This window comes from Vicugna pacos, chromosome 1, assembly GCF_048564905.1.
Source record: "Vicugna pacos chromosome 1, VicPac4, whole genome shotgun sequence".
Classification (NCBI taxonomy): Eukaryota; Metazoa; Chordata; class Mammalia; order Artiodactyla; family Camelidae; genus Vicugna; species Vicugna pacos.
In genome coordinates, this window is record NC_132987.1 from 28293979 (window position 1) to 28315067 (window position 21089).

At 32.6% G+C, this 21089-nt stretch overlaps 1 protein-coding gene across 1 annotated transcript; it reads left to right on the forward strand.

Moving 5' to 3' along the window:
- Positions 1-2801: 2801 nt before the first annotated feature.
- Positions 2802-20057, forward strand: AADAC (arylacetamide deacetylase). Its single transcript, XM_006202814.4, has 5 exons — positions 2802-2968; positions 11041-11263; positions 13463-13532; positions 14609-14780; positions 19409-20057. Exons 1-5 carry the CDS (start codon positions 2831-2833, stop codon positions 20003-20005), a joined length of 1200 nt encoding a protein of 399 aa, XP_006202876.1. The 5' UTR covers positions 2802-2830; the 3' UTR covers positions 20006-20057.
- The last annotated feature ends 1032 nt before the right edge of the window (positions 20058-21089 follow it).

Below are 21089 nucleotides of genomic sequence, written 5' to 3' on the forward strand. Positions count from 1 at the left end.
ATTAGGAAAATGTGAATATGTAGCAACAAAGAATAGCTATTGGGCTTAGAAACTGATAACACTTTAAACAATAAACTGGCCGTATAGCAGAGATAGCATCTCCCTGAAGAACATTGATAACAATGTTTGATGCATATTCCTAAGTTGTTTTCACAGAAATCAGACTCCCACAGATGGAAACTGCTGACCATAAGCACAAAGACCCCAGACTGGTTGATACCAGAAGGATGATGATGCTTACTGCCGTCCCCCCCGTTACCTCACCACCAACCAATCAGAAGAATGTCCACAAGCTTATCGGGCATCCTGCAATCCACACCCCTAATGTTGCCTTTAAATACTCTTCCCTCAAAGCCATCGAAGAGTTCAGGTCTTTTGAGCACTAGCTGCCTATTCTCCTTGCTTGATGCCCTGCAATAAATGCTATACTTTCCTTCACCACTATCCAGTGTCAGAAGATTGACTTTGCTGTATGTTGGGTGAGCAGACCCAAATCCAGGTTTGGTAACACTAGCAGATAATATTTTGAGCCTGGCTGGTGGTGTCTTTGAATTTTATATAATTCAGACAATTGAAGTTCTCAGTGATACAGGAATATGTTTAGAACCACAACCACACTGGCCACCTGGCTCCATTTTAGATGCCTTTTGGATGCATTTTATATCTTGTCAGAACAAAGAACAAATATCAAACATGACAAACGTACATTCCTTCTAGTTTTCAAAAGAGACAGGATAGCACGTATACAATGAGTCAGCAGCATGATTTTGGTGTCTGGGGAGAAAACCTCATCTTCAAAGGAGTACTAGTATTAGTCACATAGGAATGGCAGAGTATTTATCCCCATCTTCAACGTGGATGTTCTAAACAATCTGGTAATCGCTTTTTTTTTTCCAGTGGTTAAAGCAGATGTACAATGGATGTTTGACAGGCCATGACAGGCTGTTCTGGTTGGCATAAAGTTCAAGCCAAGTCATATATAATCCAGGATGACCTCCTCATATCTCAATATATGAAAATTTCTTACATCAAAATAGCCAACAGATACATGAAAAAGTATTCAGTGTCACTAATCATCAGGATCAAAACCAGAATGAGATATCACCTCACACCTATTAAGATGGCTATTTTCAAAAAGACAAAAGACAGATCCTAGTGAGGATGTGGAGAAAAGAGAACCCTGGTACACTGTTGGTAGGAATGTACACTGGTACTGCCACTGGAAAACAGTATGGAGGTTCCTCAAGAAATTGAAAGAAAGAAAGTCTCTTAATGATGAAGTTTAATTTTCACATACCCATTTTTATCTGAGAAAGTTTTGCTTTTTGATAAGAGAATTATTGCCCATAATTTCTATTATTAATATCTATTAGTATGACTTATTACTAATTTTCATCCTAGTTTTTTAAAACTAAAGTATATATTTTAAGAAAGAAACTGTTGAGAAAGAGAGAGAATGAGAGAGACAGAGACAGAGATACAGAGAGAGAGAGAGAGAGAGAAATGGATAGGTGATCTTTGAACGTTCTCCCCTGGACCTTAAACTGCTATTTAATCCTGTCCAATGCCTTTTCCCTACTGTCAAATAATAAGACAAAGACTATATGAAAATTTGTATTGTTTTGTTTTAATGCTGAGTTGATTGCCAGACAGAGTACCATTAACAGACAAGAAATTCACTGAGTCTTTTTAGAGAAGGAAAAGTAGATATTTTTAAGAACTAAAGAGTGAAAGGACAATGGCTGTGGTAATTGTGAATTGAACACTAACTCTCCAGGTAGTACTGATGAGTCCCCATGTCTGTGTATAAGTCCCTTTGATCATTAGGAAAGAATCTCCAGTTAAATTCAGGTCAGAGTTACTTAAAATTCATGGTTCTTTAAGAGAATTAGTGGTAGAAGTGTTGCAGTGAAACACAGCATTAAATTTTTATTTTCTCCTGGGCATGTAGAGCTGTAACTTAAAATTTTTCCTTTTATACCACCCAGCTTCTATGTTGGTATTCCCTTGACAACACAGCAGAGGTGATTATCCAAATTCTTTTTCTTGCTTTCTAGGAAGTAGAACAGTGGCAAAGAAGACACAATTTTACATTAAAGTCAGCAGAATTAGCTTAAGGACATGCATGGGACATCTTCATTTCTGATATTATTCAGTAGGGTTGTTTAATATCATACCAATTGAAGTTATATATTAACCAAAATAGGATTTGAAAGAGCAAGTTATATATTAAACTGAGAAATACACTTTAAAAATTGGATGTACAAAGTCTGCTTCAGCGTATTTTATTTTACAAAGTCCTTTATCCTTCCCCAGTTTACCAAAGAAGTATTAGCAGATCTAATACTTGGTGCAACAAAGTTTTCCATTATTCACTCCAGAACTACTCCAATCACTGCATAGCACTTAAGATAATCAATTTGCATATAATTACTTAGCTTTTATTAAAGATTCAATAAGATAATAGAAATATATCATAAAAGATACAGCAGAACTTTTTAATGAATCCCTTTGTTTTCCTCTCTTCTATGGGCAATGTCCTTCTACTCTATTTTTCAGAATCTTTGAGAAGTAACATACACGTCTCCAGATTTGACATGACTGGTCAGAATGTGAGTATTTGCTTTTATAAACTGCACACTGAAACTTGAGCTCTCAGCAGCAGCACCAGTCCTTAGTGCCTGCCATGTGATAACCTGTTGTGCTAATGAGCAAACTCTGTGGGCCAGAAATGATGTAATTCTGGGTGGGGTTTGCCCCTGTCTATTTAGTCTCAGGCACTGAAACGAGGTATAATATTGTCTTGTTCAAGAAACGGAACAGTTGCAATATGAGGAAAAAATTCTTTGGCTCCCTGATATTAGGACTCCTCATAGCAAATTATATTTATGAACCTCTCCCAGACAATGTTGAAGAACCATGGAAAATTATGCTGTTAAATGCTTTTTTAAAAACGACATCACATCTGGTAAGTGAAAACATTTATTCATCAAGAGAGGAAAGTTTTCTAAGATTCTAGTTTTGTTTGGTTTTGTCTTTTCAAGTTCTACATTTGCCTTGGCTTCCTATTGTCAAATTTGCTGATTACTATAACTCTGAATGACCTCAAAGCAGACGACTAACAAGATGATCAAGGAGACATTCAGGTTATATTTCTAAAATGATCTATTCTAGTAGCAGTAAAGTAAAAATATGTGTGTGACAATTTTTATTTTACTTTTTCTACTCTTGTGTGATTTTAAAATTTCATACAAAGCTCAGGAGGCATATGTTTGAGCTACTCTGTAGTTAACTATGACATTTAAACATTAATAATGGATTTGGAGTATATACTATAGACATGCAAGTAGGTTCTTATGCTATAGATTGGCTGACTACGAATGCCTAATAAAAACCATGAGAGGTGTAGTTAGTGGCAATGGATTATTGCCACTAGATCTATTATCTCTATTATGACTACTTCACTGGGACCCTGACCCAGTTTATTCCTCTAACCCTCTCACTACAAAATTAACCTCCTCTCACTGTCTATCTCTCTCTGTCTCTCCATTATGTATATAACAGTAATCAGCAAAGATTGTTTGGTGGTAGAGATTGAAAAATGCTAGTGCGCTGACTGGAAGAAATCTTTGATCTCAACATACATATTTCCAAGAATTGAGAGCTCACTACCATTTTACATAGCTCATTCCATTTTTGAAAAAAATATTAATTTAAATAAATTTTATTTTTTGAATAGTAATACATCCATATAGTTCAAAAATCAAAACAATATGAAAAAGGTATGCACCGAGACATCCTGATCCTATTCCTTTCTTTATCCCTTCTATTCTCAGCCCCATCTTCTGTAGAGCACCAGTTTTATTAGCTTCTTGTCATTCATCCTGGGGATTCTTTGTACAAGTAATACCAATAATAATGAATACAGTAATAAAAAGATAAATTCTTATCCCCCTTTCATTCTTACATAAGCAACATAAATATTCTATTGTGGTTTTTACATTTTTAATTTAATTGTATGTCCTATAGATGTTTCCATGTCTTCACATATAAAGCCCCCTCATTCTTTTACATGCTATAAGGGATTCATTATGAACAAACCATAGTTCATTTAAGGACTACTTGAGGTGTAAACTTTTGTTCTTTTTAGCATTTTGTTATCACAAACAATAAAATGGTAATACTTAAAAAAACACTTGGAGGCCGGGTTTTGTCTATGATAAATCTATGAAGCAGGATTGTTGAGCCAGTTGGAATTTTGCTAATTACTGCAAAATTGCCCTATAACAATTTCCCACTCCTACCAAAAAGGTATGAAAATTTCCATGTTCTGTCAGCTTCTCAACAAAGTATATTGTAATTTTTCTCAATTTTGTTTTATCAACAGAAATGATAAACTGTATCTTAGTACAACTTTATTTTGTGTTTCTCTTAGTAAGTTCTAGAATCCTTCATGTTTAAGGGCCACTTGTATTTCTTTTCTTTGAACTACCTGAAAAGCTGCATTATCCCAATTTTTAATGGGGTTTTTGTTCTTTCTTATTTCTTTCCATACTAGGGATTAGGCCTTTGTGAAAGGAAGTGCAAATTCTGTTTTCGGTTAGTTTTTGATAGGAATATAATAAATTGGCCATGATAAAGTATTTTTTATTCTTTGTTTAAGAAATATAATTTTCTCAGTGTTTAAATTATATCTTCTAGACTTTGATAAGCAGTTGGAAAGGCCTTCCCCAGGATTATAGTAGAATTCACCCATAGTCTCTTCCAGTACTTTTCTTTTTACATTCAAATCTTGCTCAACTGAAATTTATATTAACAAAAAATAAGAGGTATAGAATGAACTTTACTTTCTCCAGTTTGCTATCCAGTACCATTTCTTCATTTCTTTTAAAGTCTCTAGTGATTAGAGATTTGTATAAAAGATGAATGCAAATCAGGCCTCTGAGAAGGAGCCACCTACATTATCTATCAAAATACATCAGACGTAGGTAGGTGAAGTGAAGAGTATAGAGCTCTAAGAAAAAGGTTGATGGTACATTCAGTGCAAAAGGGCTACATTCCAAAAAATGCACAGCAGGTGGCCAAAATGAGAGCAGAATTGGCAATCTAGGAGTTCCATACTCAAGAAAGCTAGAAAACTGCCATAGGAGCCTACCATGAACCCAAATCAGGATTTTTTCATATAGTTAAAGGTTCACTTGCATTTATACAAATATTCACCAAGTCAGGGAATGCCTATGAATTCTAAATTTTCAGCTGTGATAAAAGTCCCCAAATTGTTGAGGGAAATAATTTTAGAATGTAAATGGTAACCAAAATCTAGATTTTGTCTTACTCTAATAGATGTTAATGATTAATTGTGTTTCCAGGCACAAATAAAGACTCTTCTCAAGAGCTAGAGAAGATATTCTAGTTTTGATTTGTATGATTCTTGCCAAATTCATCTCCCCTTATGAACAAATGTCTTTTTTTCTTTCTAAGAATCCTGGAATCTGCTCACAAACTTAGAATGTCAGGTTTTGATGTCTCTGACATTATGGACACTGAGGAGTTCTAGTTGAATAGAAAGGCAACAAATTTGATATGCTCCATCTAGATAACATAATCTGACCCCCCAAAAGTATAATTTATGAAATGTACTGTTATTGAACATTGGGTAACAAAAGGCCACCAAATAAATTTAACTTTTTGCTGTAGAAAAACAACTTGCTAACCTGTGACCAAACCTGCTGTAAATCAATGTAGCACATTACTATAGCCAATTACATTTAAAACAGTTTATTGAAGGCAACCCCGCCCCCCAGCATTTCTCACTGGCAGGAGCACCACCTGTATAAAGGAAAGCAGGAGAGAGCTATGAACTGGGAAGGGGCCAATTTGTCTGCTAACTTCACGACAGGCACTAAGCTATTAGTCAGGGGGCCCTTAGATTCTGCTAAGAAGCTCAGGAAACAGAAACTTTCCCACAGTTAGCCTTTAAGCTGAGTGATACTGCTGCTATTGTGTGACATGTCAGGAATGCTTGCATGAGACTAAGGAAGTATCAGATGGCTTCACCTTTGTAATTGCCAGCTTTGTTGCAGTTTTTATAGGTGCACTGGTGTTCATGATAAGGACTGGCATATATGCTCCATTATGGAAGCAAAATATTAGTCTAGCCCCTGATCTGTGCACTGATACCATCCACATGTGTATATCAAAGTACACATCAGAGCTGGCTATATAATTTGTCGAGTCCAGTGCAAAATAAAAATGCAAGAACCCTTGTTCAAAAGGTAGGGAAAAAAGCACAAAGATATTAAAACATAAAGCTTTTTCCCTTAAAGACATTTTATTACTCATGAAATATGATAGGGGTAATAGTGACACATGAATAATAACATAAAGTTACAAATTTCAAAAAAAAGCTTGATGTAAGTTACATATTACAGTGAATGATAAATACTTTATTAATGTAATGTTTTGATTGATCACAAGATTTTTCTGGCTTGCTTTTCTATAAATTTATTAGGTAAACAAAATATACTTTTAGCAACTTCATTTTCAATTCATGTAATTGAAAGTGAAATCAGTTGCTTTTGACAAATACAAGATCACAATTTTAATAATCTTTGCATATCTTGGATATTAACCCTTTATTAGTTATATCATTTGCAACTGTCTTCTCCCATTCTGTCTTGCTGATAGATTCCTTCAGTGTGAAAAGCTTTTTAGCTTGATTTATTTTTGCTTTTGTTTCCCTTGCCTGAATAGACATATCCAAAAAATATTGTTAATAAGACTGATGTCAAAGAGCATACTGCCTGTGTTTTCTTTTAGGAGTTTTATGGTTTCAGGTCTTACATTTTGCATGTAGCTCTTGCATGTAGCTCTTGTTTCCCCAATACCATTTATTGAAGAGGCTATCTTCTCCCCATTGTATATTCTTGCCTCCTTTGTCATAAATTAATTGCCCATATAAGTGTGGGTTTATTTCTAGGCTCCTTATTCTATTCCATTGATGTATACATCTGATTTTTTCCCCCAGTATCATACTGTTTTGATTACTATAGCTTTGTAGTGTGTTTTGAAATCAGGGGGCATGATGACTCCAGCTTTGTTCATCTTTCTCAGGATTGTTTTGGCTCTTTTGGGTCTTTTGTGTTTTCATACAAATTTTAGAGTTCTTTGTTCTAGTTCTGTGAGAAGTGCCATTAGGATTGCATTGATTCTGCAAGTTGCCTTAGGGAGTATGGTCATTTATACCAGTATCAGTTCTTGCAATCTATAAGCACAATATCTCTTTCCATATGATTGTATCATCTTCAATTTATTTCATCAATGTCTTATAGTTTTCCAAGTACAAGTCTTTTAGCTCCTTTGTTAGATTTATTTCTTGGTATTTTATTCTTTTCTACTCAATTGTAAATTGAATTGTTTTCTTAATTTCTCCTCATAATTGGCTGTTAGTGTATACAATTGCAGTAGATTTCTGGTTATTAATTTTGTATCCTGCAACTTTACTGAATTCATTTATTAGTTCTAATAGTTTTTTGGTGGCATCCTTACAATTTTCTCTATATAATATGCCATCTGCATACAGTGACAGCTTTATTTCTTCTGTTCTAATTTGGATTCCTTTTATTTCCTTTTCTCTTCTGGTTGCTATAGCTTGTATTTCCAATAGTATTTTGAATAAAAGTAGTGGGAGTGGGTATCTTTATCTTGTTCCTGGTCTTAGAGAAAATGCTTCATGTTGGTTATGACATTGGCCGTAGGTTTGACATATATGGCCTTTATTACATTGAAATATATTCCTCTGTACCCACTTTGTTGAGAGTTTTTATCATAAATGGATATTGAATCTTGTCAAAAGCTTTTTCTGCATCTATTGAGATGATCATATGATTTTTATTCTTTAATTTGTTAATGTAGTGTATCACACTGATTGACCTGCAGATATGGAACCATTCTTGCATCACTGGAATTATTTTGCCAATGCAGCTGTTAGTAAGCTATGAAGAGTATTTTATAGGCTGTGACAACATTGTGATACATTTCTGATCAATTATTTCAAAATATAAATTTCAGTAAATCTAGAGCTGATGATTCTTATAAAAATTTTTCTTAAAAGATTTAATTCTTCATACAAATCAGTTTTATGTAAGTCTGAATTTAACTTTAAATGTACATTTATAGAGTGGAATTTTAATGTTTCCTCTGACATTACCAATAATTTGGGGAGGTTGTATAAGAAACTGAAAGTAGCTTCATGGTTCGCATATAATTCAAAATACCTGTTTATGTGTTTAGTTGCTTTATGCTCAATTTAAAAGAAGATTAATTTTTAAATGTCTTCCTCATTAACTCACCCAAAGCTTCATATGACGGTAGTGGTCTTTTCTAACAAACACAGCAATCTTTACATTTATTTTCAATTTCTGAGCCCGTGGATATTTGCTTTGCAGTGTTGTAGCAGTTTTCAAAACCAGAGATCAAATAATTTGAAGAATTCTAATAATTTCTGCTGTTCTTAATTGCAATGTCTATGTTTACACTTTTATTTTGTAATAATCTAATGACAGTTTAATTGGTTAAACACTGTCCTGTCCCAGTGCTTAAGCAAGAGATTTAATATTTGTGGCATCTGAGGATGAATGGACATGTCAGCTTCCCATAACGATCCCTATACTGCACCCTTGCAGAGCCTCTCCTTTCTCCCAGTTCCTGGCCTCAGCCAGTCCCACCGTGCTGTACACTGCACACCTGCTAGGTGGTCAGGCCATTTGATCTGAGCACACACACTGCTGCCTACTGTGCCTACCAGCCTGAGCATCTAAAATAGTGTCCTTTAACTTACTTCTGTTATTGGTAAATTACATTATCTCTTTATTTCTGATTAGTCTGATTAGAGGGTGATCAATTGTATGGTTTCTTTTTAAAGAATCAATCTTTAGTTCTTTTTTAGTTCTCTTTATCTGTTTTCCTTTTTATTGATTTTTGGATTTTTTCCCTCTTTAGTCTTTCCTCCATACTTTTGAGTTTAATTTTCTTATCTAACTCTATAAATTCTTAGTGGAGGAAGCTTAGATCACTTCCCTTAGACCGTTCTTCCCTTCTAATATATTTATTTAAAGCTATAAATTTTCTTCCAATCAGTGCTTTATCTGCATTCTACAAATTTTGTTATGCTATGGTTTCATTTTCAATTGGTTCAAAATTTTTTTTTTCAATTTGTCCAGATGTATCTCTTCCTTGACCAATGAGTTATTTAAAAGTTTGTTGTTTAATTTCCCCATAAATAATTATGTTTCTGATTTTTATTTTAATTATAGTATGGACAGAGAACATACTCTGTATGATTTTAATCCTTTCTAACTTGTTGAGATTTTCTTTCCCAAATTTGTCATGTGATATGTCTCTTTTCTTTTTTCATGTGGCATATCTTTGTGAAAGTTCTACATGCAGTTGAAAAGAATGTGTATTTCTGCTGTCATTGGAATGTCCTCAATATGTTGATTAATTCTGTTGGGTTGATAGAGTTTTTCAAATTTTCTATATGCTTACCATTTTCCTATTTACTTTGTCAATTAATGAGATAGGAGTGCCAATTTCCAACTGATAATTTTGGATATTTCTATTTCTCCTTTCAGTTTTTTCAGTTCTTATTTTCTGTATTATGAAGCCCTATTAGTGTATACATACACATTTTAGGATTGCTATGTCTGCTTGGAGAACTAACCTTTTTGTCATTATGATTCCTGATAATAAGCCTTTTTTTCAGAAGCATCTATGATCATACAGTTATGTCTCATTATCAGAGGGGGCAGGGGTTGGTTGCAGGAGCCCCCTCAGATACCAAAATCTTTGGATGCTCAGGTATCTTACATAAAATTGTATAGAACAATAAATGCAATCATTCCTCCTATCAGTGGGTTTTGCAAACGTGGTTTGAACCAATCTCAGATCAAAACCCTAAGTTATAGAGGGCTGACTGTATTTTGCTTTCTTAACATAACTGTATTAAGATTTCTCTTTTACCATCATTTTAATAAAATTTGGAGAAATAAGGGGAGATTAAAATAGTGCTTATTCCACCATCTTGTCATATAAACCATTTCTTTTAAATTATATACTTGAAAAAATGGTATTTTTGTTCCTCAGAGCCCCAGTCATTCTAGGGCTTTCATAGAACAAATATTAAAGTCTTTTGTCTATCAAATCGTTAGTCTGTTTCTTATTTTTTATGAGTTTGTTTGTATTCTAGATACTAGTATTTTCTTATTTAAAGTATTTCAAGTATCATTATTCACATTGTGGCTTATCTTTTCAATTGCATTATAAGATTTTTTTTAACATAAATTCTTAATCTTAACCAAAATGAATGTATCAGTGTATCTAATGATAGTTTCTGGGTTTCTTAAATTTTTAATATATGTGAGTATATTTTATTAAATTCTTAAGGACTCTTTCCTCTCATTTATCCTTATGGAATCTGGAATAGCAAATGACTTGTAGTTCTCTGTCATCACATTTTTGTTTTTCTCTAGGCTAAACTCATTTACTCTAACTGAAAGGCCTTTTGCTCAGTTGATCAGCCAAACTCTACTTCCCCTTCAAGCCTCAGGACAACTACAAGCTAAAAACCCTTTTCCTTCCCCAGCATCTTCACAACTGTTCCAAAGAATTTTGCCCCTGTTTATAGATAGAAGGGTGTCCTTTTATAACTTAAGTCTTTCATTTGGCTCTAATTTTTTTGAGAATCAGAATTTTGCCTTGTTCTGCCGGGCATTCACACTGTTTAGCGCAGAAAGATATATTCCATATTACTATTCCCATCGGGTCAATGTTTAATAAAGATTAGTGTCACTTATGGTAGTTCATCATATATATATATATATATAGCATTTGGATTTCTGTATGTTCCAGTGGTATCATGGCTGATTTTTCTAAGAGTACATAATTAAGACTTTAGGATCACATTGAATATTAGTATGTACTTCTTTGTTCAAAACATTTTTGACGCTGAGAATGTTTGTGTATATTTGTGTTTCATTTTAGACCCTGTTTGCTGAAATATTGGGATTAAACCACTTCATGGAATCCATGATGTTCTTTTCAAGGTTTCAAAATGTTCCACCAACATCAGATGAAAATGTAACTGTGAGAGATACAACATTTAATGACATTCCTGTCCGTATATATGTGCCCCAACGGAAGCCAAAATCTTTAAGAAGAGGCTTGTTTTATATCCATGGTGGTGGCTGGTGTTGGGGTAGTAATGGTAAGGTGATTATGATGGAAAATTCACTTCATATAATATAATTAACTATTCTCGTATTATGATCTACAATTAAATATGTTCCTGCTTCTGAAATTATTTTCATTAAAGCAACATGAACTAATGTAGCTTTTGAAATCTCTATCTAAAGTTTATTAACATTTAGAATTTAAAACATTTTTGTTACAAAAATTATAAGAGTTTCTGATCCTACCGTGCACTGACACACTTGCAAATTTTACAGAATGAAGATTAAGCTCCTTGGCAAACAGAAAAATTTTTGTCTTTTGAGCTTACTAATATATTGCTAGAAATGTCTTATTTATCTTTCAAGGCTCCAATAATTGTTTTCCAAGTATGCTTTCCTAATGTGCCCATATAGAGGTGGAAAGACTTTACATTTATTTAAATTAAATGTTAAGGTATAGTATGATTTCTTGCAATCATCTCCTGCTTAACAGTAAAGGACTAAATAATGTTTTTCTCCCTTTTATTTTTTTCTCCAACAACATTTCTATCCCTTTCCCAGATCAAATGTACTCCAGAAAAATAGTTTAGTTTTTATGTTGAAATAAGACATTCAGGATCTTTTTTTATGTAGGATATTACAATGGACAGGATTACAGATTAAAAGTAAAAAGACTGTTCAGGGCTCAAGGTTCAGGACCCTGAGGGTGTGGTTTGCAAGGGAAAGACATGCTGCTTTGCCCTGCTGGCTTTATGCCCAGTGGGGAAGCAGGCAATCAGAGAAGTCCAAACAGATCTTCCAAAGTGTGGGGCCCAGAGCAGGGTCCCAGCTCCCTAAGTCTAAAGGGGATTCTGGTTACCAGTGTTCTAGACTGGTTGACTTAGAGAGTGCAGGCATGAAGTTATTTTCAAATGGTGAGGGAAGAACTGACAGTCATTCCTTGTGACTAAGACCTGTCAGATACCACCAGAAGATATAGAAACTCAAATGCTATATTACCATATGATGAATTACCATACGTGACACTAATCTTTATTTAAACATTCACCCAATAGGAATATTAATATGGAATATTCTGTGCTAAAAACTATGAATGCCCAGCACAATCAGGCAAACTTCTGATTCTCAAAAAAATCAGAGCCAAATGAAAGACTTAAGTTATAAAAGGACACCCTTCTATCTATAAACAGGGGCAAAATTCTTTGGAACAGTTGTGAAGATGCTGGGGAAGGAAAAGGGTTTTTAGCTTGTAGTTGCACTGAGGCTTGAAGGGGAAGTAGAGCCTGGATGATCAACTGAGCAGAAGGCCTTTCAGTCAGATTAAATGAGCTTAGAGATCTGAGGGCCAAGTTTCGCCAACACAGAGAAGGAGGGACAAGTCTTGCTATGAGAGGGAAGAAAAAGAAGCCCTTCTGTGGAGAGACTGTATGTTGGCAGTGGGAATACAGAAAGTAACTGACACAGGTGCTGCTTAATGATTACTATCAATAAGAGGTATCATTAACTGCTGTTGATAAAGTTGTGTTTCTAAAAAAATTGTTTTACCACAGTTTTTCAAACAGGCCCCACTACTCAAAGCTTTCCTCCTCAAACTTATTTTGCTAAACTTGTACCTGTGTGAGTGCCAATTTCCAACACACACACACACACACACACATACACACACACACACACACACTTCTCATAGAAAATATTTAAATAAACTTGCAGTGTCTAATCTACTCAAATCCTTTCTAAGTTCTACTCAGAACCCTTGGGAAGATTAATAAGAAATCTCTCCCTATATCTCAACACTACTTTCTACTCACCTCAGTTAAGGCAGTTATTTTTCGTAGTTTTGTTCTTGACCTATATTTCTACTCCTGTACCTCCATAGATATGAGCTCCTTAAAGTTAGAGAACATATCTCTTCAAATTTGCATTCCCAGACTCTAACTACATGGCAGTCACATAATAGGGAGCTAAACAAAGCTAGTTTGGGATAAACAATTAAAATTTTTGGCAAATGGAAAGGAAAGCCAATCAAGGGCAAATTAAAGGGTCACCAAAAAGAATGATTCACATTCTATTGAGATGTGAGTATGTGCATTTATCAACATGAACCAAGTATTAGATTTTTCTTTAGGTACTATTTCAAGATAAAGGGCAGAAAAATAAAGTTATCACAGTAAACTTTACTCTTAGCAGTATTTTTTAATTCTCATTAGTAGTCCAGTATTTTTTCTTTATTTCAGCTTATAAAAGCTATGACCTTCTATCAAGATGGACAGCAGACAGACTTGATGCAGTTATCATATCAACCAAGTAAGAGCTGTGTTGATTTGATTTTAGGCCACGTGCATTACATATCAATATATAATCAACTATATAGAGTGTCTCATTATGCCAAAAATTCATCTTTGTCACTGATGACATTGAGTGTGGACAGAGAAACCTAATGTCAGAGACTGTCCAGTCCAACATCAGAGAGAAAAGACATACACACATTTTTCAAGAAGGAACAAAGGCCAGAAAGTCAAGAAGTTGTTCAAGTGAAATTAGCCTATAGTATCACATGGACTTAACTACCACCTCTGGACTTTTTTCCCCTATAATTATCAGAATATTAAGGATGAGGACTTTGGAGCCAGAGGACTGGGATTAAATGTAGGCTCTGCAAATTGGTGACTATGTGATATCTTAAAAACATTTAACTCTAAATAATAATAATTTGCATATTTCAGCATTGATACAGGGATTAAATGTTATAATCATTTAACAGTGCTTGGAATGGTGCCTAGAACCTAGTAATCCATTGATGAAAGCAACCATTACCGAAGATAACCATGAAAATTAAGACAGAACATATCTCAAAGTCCATTCTAGAGCACACTTTAGAAAAAGTAGAGGGGTTTTAATTTTCTATAGAACACATTCTCTGTGAGAATCTACTTAAACCTTAAAAAATGCAGAATTAATGGACCAATATGTTAATAGTCATGTGAAATTGAACTATTTTGATAAGGCTGGAAAAGTAATTCTGGAAATGCAAATAAGTAATAATAATGACTGATTCTTTACAAAAAGATTTGGCAATTATCAAAAACATCATTCTATAAATATTTTTAGCTAGGAAAAGATAACAGCTAGGACATTTTCCTCAAGATTGAATGAAATTTTGCATTCAAACTTTACATTTTGATTACCAAAAAATGGCAGTATTTAGTGACTGTCAGTCAGATTTTATGATTAGGAAGAGCACGGTTTTCAGTTAATAGAAAACATTCAAATATATTAGTAAAAACAAAGTTTTACTTTTGGTTTTGGATCAGGAGTACATACTTTGTTTTGGTATGTGACTAAAAATCAGTGATTGAGGAATATTGTTTTTCTATCTACAGCTACAGACTAGCCCCAAAGTATCATTTTCCAGTTCAATTTGAAGATGTATACACTGCATTAAAATGGTTTTTACACCCCAACGTTCTTGAAAACTATGGTGTAGATCCCAGTAGAGTTGGTATCTCTGGAGATAGTGCTGGAGGAAATTTAGCTGCAGCCGTGACTCAGCAGGTAAAACGCTCAACATTTTCACTTACTGTATTTTCTTTTATCTTTTATTTAATGACTTTTGATTCATACATTTAAATTATATAATATATGAATATTTTTCTTTTACTTATTTATGGAACATTGAGAAGAATAATTTCATACTTTAATACTTCTTTTTTTTTATGTAAAATGCTGACACAATTTCCTATGTACTATACTGTCATTTTTACTGAGAGAAAATCATAAATGATAACAGTAACTGTAATTGGGAAGTCAGAATATTGTATATAACCTGAGTATATACTATAATATATGTATGTGTGCTTGCCAGAAACAAATACAGGTCATCACTAAGAGAAGGCAACATGATCCCAAGTTTTAATTTATTCCTAAACTAATTTTTTATTTCAATAATCAATAGAGAGTTGAAGGTAAGCACAGACAAAGAGGAAAATAAGAACTAGTTAACAGAAAAAATATATAGCCCAGATTCAGATATTGTTATCATTAGAAAAAATGCTTTAATCTAATGTATTTAATGTAAATAAAAAAATGTATTTTAAAAATTGAAAATACGTTCATGGAAGAAATTATAAAAATATGAGATATCTGAAAAGTAAACAAAAAAACTTCAAAAAATGAAAATGCTAATCATCAAACATACATTCAACGTACGCTTTTTAAAGACTTTATATTTTTAGAGCAGTTTAGATTCATAACAAAATTGAGAGAAAGGTAAGATATTTTCAATATACTCTCTGTCACACATACATAGCCTCCCCCAATATCAACATCCCCCACCAGAGTGGTACATTTGTTACAATTAATGAACTTATATTGACACATCATAGTCATCCAAAGTCCACAGTTTTTATTAAGGTTACACTGCTTGTGTTACAATGTAGGTGTTTGTTAGTAGATTGACTGCAATGTAACAATATAACAAGCTGGAAGATGGATCAGAAAAATTATTTATAATATTGAACAGAGAGATTAAAAGATAGAAAATACAAAATAATGAGAACAGACATTAAGAATGTGGTGAGAAAGACTAATACCAATATATCCTTCTATTCTAAGGACAAAATGAGGATATTTTTTGAGAAATAAAAATTCAAGAGAATTCACAACCCAGTATACTGTCATTTTGGATTTTTGAGGGGGATCTTGGGGGGGTAATTAAATTTATTTACTTATGTGGGTCTTATTGTTTGTTTGTTTGTTTTAAATGAAGGTACTGGTGATTGAACCCAGGACCTCATGCCTACTAAGCACACACTCTATCACTGGGCCATATCCTCCCTCTGTCACTTTGGATTTTAAAGAGGATTAATTCAGGCAGAGGAATATTAACCTCAAACAGAGTATCAAAAAGGCAGGAAGAAATAAAGAGCAGGAAAAAAATGGTAAATATATTGACAAACCAAAGTGAAAATAAACATTGACTGTATAAAACAATGACAATTGTGTCCTGTGAGATTTAAAAATAGAAAGAAATTAATATACACAATGACAATAGCCAGTACATGGAGAATAAACAAAGTATTAAAGTGTTCTAATAACTTTCTATTCTCTAAGAAGATAATAAAGATATAATAATGGACATTGATAAATTAATGAATTTGATTTTAATCCATAGTGTAACCTATAAAAGAATTCTTTAAAAATGTACAAATAAAATAAAATGTACAAATAAAAAGGGTGATATCATGGAATGATAAAACCATATTCCAAAAGAATGCAAAAGAGAGGAAAAAAACTCATGGAATAGGTGAGACAAACAGAATGCACAATAATAAATAAATTTAATAAACTTAAACCAAATATATTAATAAAAATTTTAATATAGGTGGACTAAAAATTCAGATAGAATACAAAAAATGGCAAACTGGGTAAAATTTAAAAACCCAACATACGTTGTGTGAAGAAGATGTAGTAAAATTTAGGTATATAGATAGGAAGAAAGAAAAAGGATAGTAAAAGATATGTCATGCAAATACTAATTAGTATAGTTATTTTATAATCAGATTAAATAGTGTTAGAGAGAAAAAAACTATTACTAGAGTTAACATGCAACATTCCTAATTATAATTCCACTCAACTGGAAGATGGAAAAAACCCTATGAATTTATATGCAATTAATAACATAGTCTCAAAATACACAGAGCAAAACTAATGGAAAAATAAACAAAATAATACCAATAGTGGAAGAATTTTACTAACCTCTTTCAGTAACTGTTAGAAGAGCCTAACAAATTTGAACTAATGAATATAAAATAATAAACAACAGAATGTTCATTCTTTTCAAACACACAAAATATTTTTTCTAACCAAGCATATGTGGAGTCATAAACCAAGTCTCAATCAATTCAAAGGACTGAAACCAGATAGACCTGCTATATGCATAGCAGAGTCTGTGGACTAGCAGCATCAGCAGCATCTGGGCACTTGTTAGAGATGCAAAATCATGGGTCTTACCATAGACTTCCTGAATGACAGTATGAATAGTAACAAGAATTTCAAGTGATTTGTATTTACAATTAAATTTGAGACATCAAGTTGTTTGATTATGTCTCTCTTCATAGTTAGAATAATGCTTTGGATAACTAATAAAATATCACTAGAAAACCCCATATGTTTTGAAGTTAAAATACCTTCCTGATTAATCCAAATGTGAAAGAAGAAATCATAATGAAAATCTGAAAATCTTTGAACTGCATTATAATAAAAATATTACACATTATGCTCTAGGAAATACAGCTGTATCAGTACCCAGAGGAAAATATACAGTCTTAAATAAATATATAAAAATTACTAAAATTAACAAGTCAGCATCCATTTCATGAAATTTTTAAAAAAGGTCTCAATAGTAGAAGGAAAGATGAAATGAGAGAAAAAGGAGATGAGAAAGATGAGAACATAAGAGGTGAAATAGAACAGACACAATAGGATCAACAAAGTCACCAAATGTGGTTCCTTGAAAAAAGTATTAAAAACAATCTCTGGTGAGACTGACCCAAAAAATAGACGGGTATCTTAATAAACCAATATAGGGAATGAAAAGGGGAATATAACTAAATATCTTGGCAGATATTTAAAAAATACAATAGCATATACTTTGAACATCTTTACTGCAATAATATACATTTATATTTATTTGAAATGGAAAGATTTATTGAAGAAGAACTGACTCTAGGAAAATATAAAACAAAGATTATCCTATTATCATGAAATAAATTGGATGATCATTTTACTATATTTACACACACATGCACACACACAGACCACACAGACTTCAGGATCAAACAGCTTTAAACACAAATTCTAACAAGTATTTTTTTTAAAGACATAGCTCTACTTCTAAAAAGGAATCCAAAAAGTTGGAAAAGTTACATTTTGAGAAGCTAATATACCTTGATTCTTAACCTGACAAGGCCAGTTCAAGAAGGAAATATCAGACATTCACATTTATGAACATAGATACAAAATCCTGAACTAAAATACTATCAAACAAAATTAAGCAATACGTTAAAAAGGTAATATATCAGGATTATCTTGAGTTTATTCTAGTAGAGTGTGATAGGTTTAACATTAAAATAACTCTTAATCCAATTCTCCAAGTTAATAATTTAAAGAAGAAAATTATATAATTATCTCAATAAAAGTAAATTGTTTACAGATAATTTTAAGCATCTATAAAGATGAAACATTAGAAAGCTGTGAATAGAAGAGAATTTCCTAAATTTGAAAAAATATGTTAAAAAAAAAACCCTTAAAAGAAATGTCGTATTTAATGAGTAGTTATTAAAAGTTTTCTCTTTGAGATTGGTTACAAACTCACTACCAAATTGTTCCTCAAGTCTTGGCCAGTGCTCTAAATGATAAGCAGGCAATACCATTTTTTTAGTGTGCTAATCAGTTTGACACTTCTTGAGTATACCAGTGCTTCAGGTGTGTACAAGTTAAAGCTGGTAGTGTTTGGAAAAACAAATCTTTTGAAAGTCTGAAATTTTTAATTTACCCAAACATTACTGTACAATAATAATAATAAAAAAAATGGGTTATTAGATACATATTTTATGACTGATAGAATAATCATTTTGTCCCAGTAGCAGAAGCACACTGAAGGATAAATTAGCTTAGAAGAAAATTTAAAATTCTACTGCTCCTGGGAAAAAAAAAAGGACTAGATCTAGAAAAGATAGAGCAGTACTCAAAAAAATTAAAAATTAGTAATTCCACATGGTTTAGTTTTATCAAACATTGAACATCTCTTCAGTTTCAGAGTTATCTCCTTTCCATTTCAATGCTTAGCTATTTAAAATATTCCTAATGAAAAAGAGGATCAAACATATGCAATGCCTCAGATTATAAGTTTAGGTTATATTAGTATAAAATTCACATTATAATAAAAGATCCTCTTTCACATCCTATGAGGAGAGTGGTACAGATTATTTTTGTTTTGGAAATTAACTTACATTTAATTTATGAATATCTAGTACTAAAATTTATTTGATATTAAGATTCTTATTTTTTATCAAAATGTTGTGTATTGTTTTTTAAGGATTTTAAATTTTAGAATACATTTTTTGCAGTGCGTTTTTTTTATTAAAGTGTTTATTTAAGCAACATATTCTAATTTTTTTCAGCTATTAGAAGACCCAGATGTCAAGATCAAACTCAAGGTCCAGTCTTTAATATATCCTGCCCTTCAGAATTTTGATATGGATTTACCATCATACAGAGAAAATTCACATTTTCCAATTCTGTCCAAATCACTCATGGTCAGATTCTGGAGTGAATATTTTACTACAGATAGGTCACTTGAGAAAGCAATGCTTTCTAACCAACATATACCTCTGGAATCAATTCATCAGTTCAAATTTGTTAACTGGAGTTCTTTGCTTCCTGAGAAGTTTAAGAAAGGCCACATTTATAAGACTCCAACTCATGGCAGTTCAGAGCTGGCTAAAAAATATCCAGGTTTCCTAGATGTGAAAGCTTCACCTTTGCTAGCTGATGACAATAAGTTGCGTAATTTACCCCTGACCTATATCATCACTTGTCAATATGATGTCTTAAGAGATGATGGGCTCATGTACGTTACTCGACTTCGGAATTCTGGAGTCCAAGTGGTCCATAACCACGTGGAGGGTGCATTCCATGGGACAGTTTCTTTTCTGTTTATGAAAATTGGTTATAGGCTAGCCAACCAGTATATTAGTTGGCTAGATGAAAATCTGTAGTAAAAATCTGATCAATATAGTAAAATGTAAGCCCCCATGTTTCAGGAAAAAAGAACTAATACCCAATGGATTCATGTTAGGAATGCATGTTTTATAGGCAAAAGTCTTCCTAAATCTGCATGTATGTAATTGTTATGTCAATGAATTAGTCTCAGGGTAATTCACTCACCTTTGTTTCTTAGAGTGTATTAGATTTTATTTTTCTGTTATTGTTATCATTTAAAAATATCTAGTTTTCTTACATTACTTTCATTTTTGTTGCTTGATACATTTTATTGCATTAGAAGAAATGTCTGCTTGTTTAACATCAAGGCTTTACTCAGTATGGTTTCAGATCCTTGGAGAAGCTCCATTTATCGCTAGTATGAATGGAGTTGTTACTCTTTCTAAATATTTTTGTCCCAGTTCAGTGTCACCTTTCTACCATTGTAAAATATATTGCTTAATGCATAACCCAACTCCTTAGTCCAAGACAATAAAGTCTAAACAATTATATATTAAAGATACCTGGATCTGTTGATGTTTTGATGAGAGGGTAGTGACAGCTTATTTTAGCCAGACAAAACCATTTACACTTGGTTAATCTGGTCCTTGAGATTGGCAAGGCGTCAGTATAAGAAAATACTCCAAATATGAGTGACTAAATAGTAATGGGAGAAGCACAAGTAAAAAAATGTGTATGTGTATATACATATATGTATACACATATGCTTATATACCAATATATTTTATATATAAATATACACATATATATTTGTAAACATATACCAAATCTCAATATAACAATATGTATTTAAAAATAATTGTGGAAAAATAAATTATTGAGTAATGAAATAGGGTAAGTTTGAAGATGTTTTATGTGAAATAAATTGATTTTTTTTAACTGTGTGTATGCCTCTAAAAGGAAACTCTGAAACATTATAAATTCAATAATTTAAAAAAAGTCTTTCCAAAGTCTTTTGTTGACTCCTTCCACGACTGGTGTTTGACATCATCTTCTACCTACCTCAAAGGATGCTACAATAGAAAAATTTAGTGAATAAAAGTAGTCCAGTGTTAATCAGAGTTCAGTGTACTAAAAATA

Bases quoted from the DNA above. Each gene is read 5' to 3' on its own strand.
- AADAC (XM_006202814.4), top strand. From the start codon at position 2,831: ATGAGGAAAAAATTCTTTGGCTCCCTGATATTAGGACTCCTCATAGCA. The intron at 2,969-11,040 runs GTAAGTGAAAAC...GTTTCATTTTAG, and splicing joins TAAAAACGACATCACATCTG to ACCCTGTTTGCTGAAATATT. The intron at 11,264-13,462 runs GTAAGGTGATTA...TCTTTATTTCAG, and splicing joins CTGGTGTTGGGGTAGTAATG to CTTATAAAAGCTATGACCTT.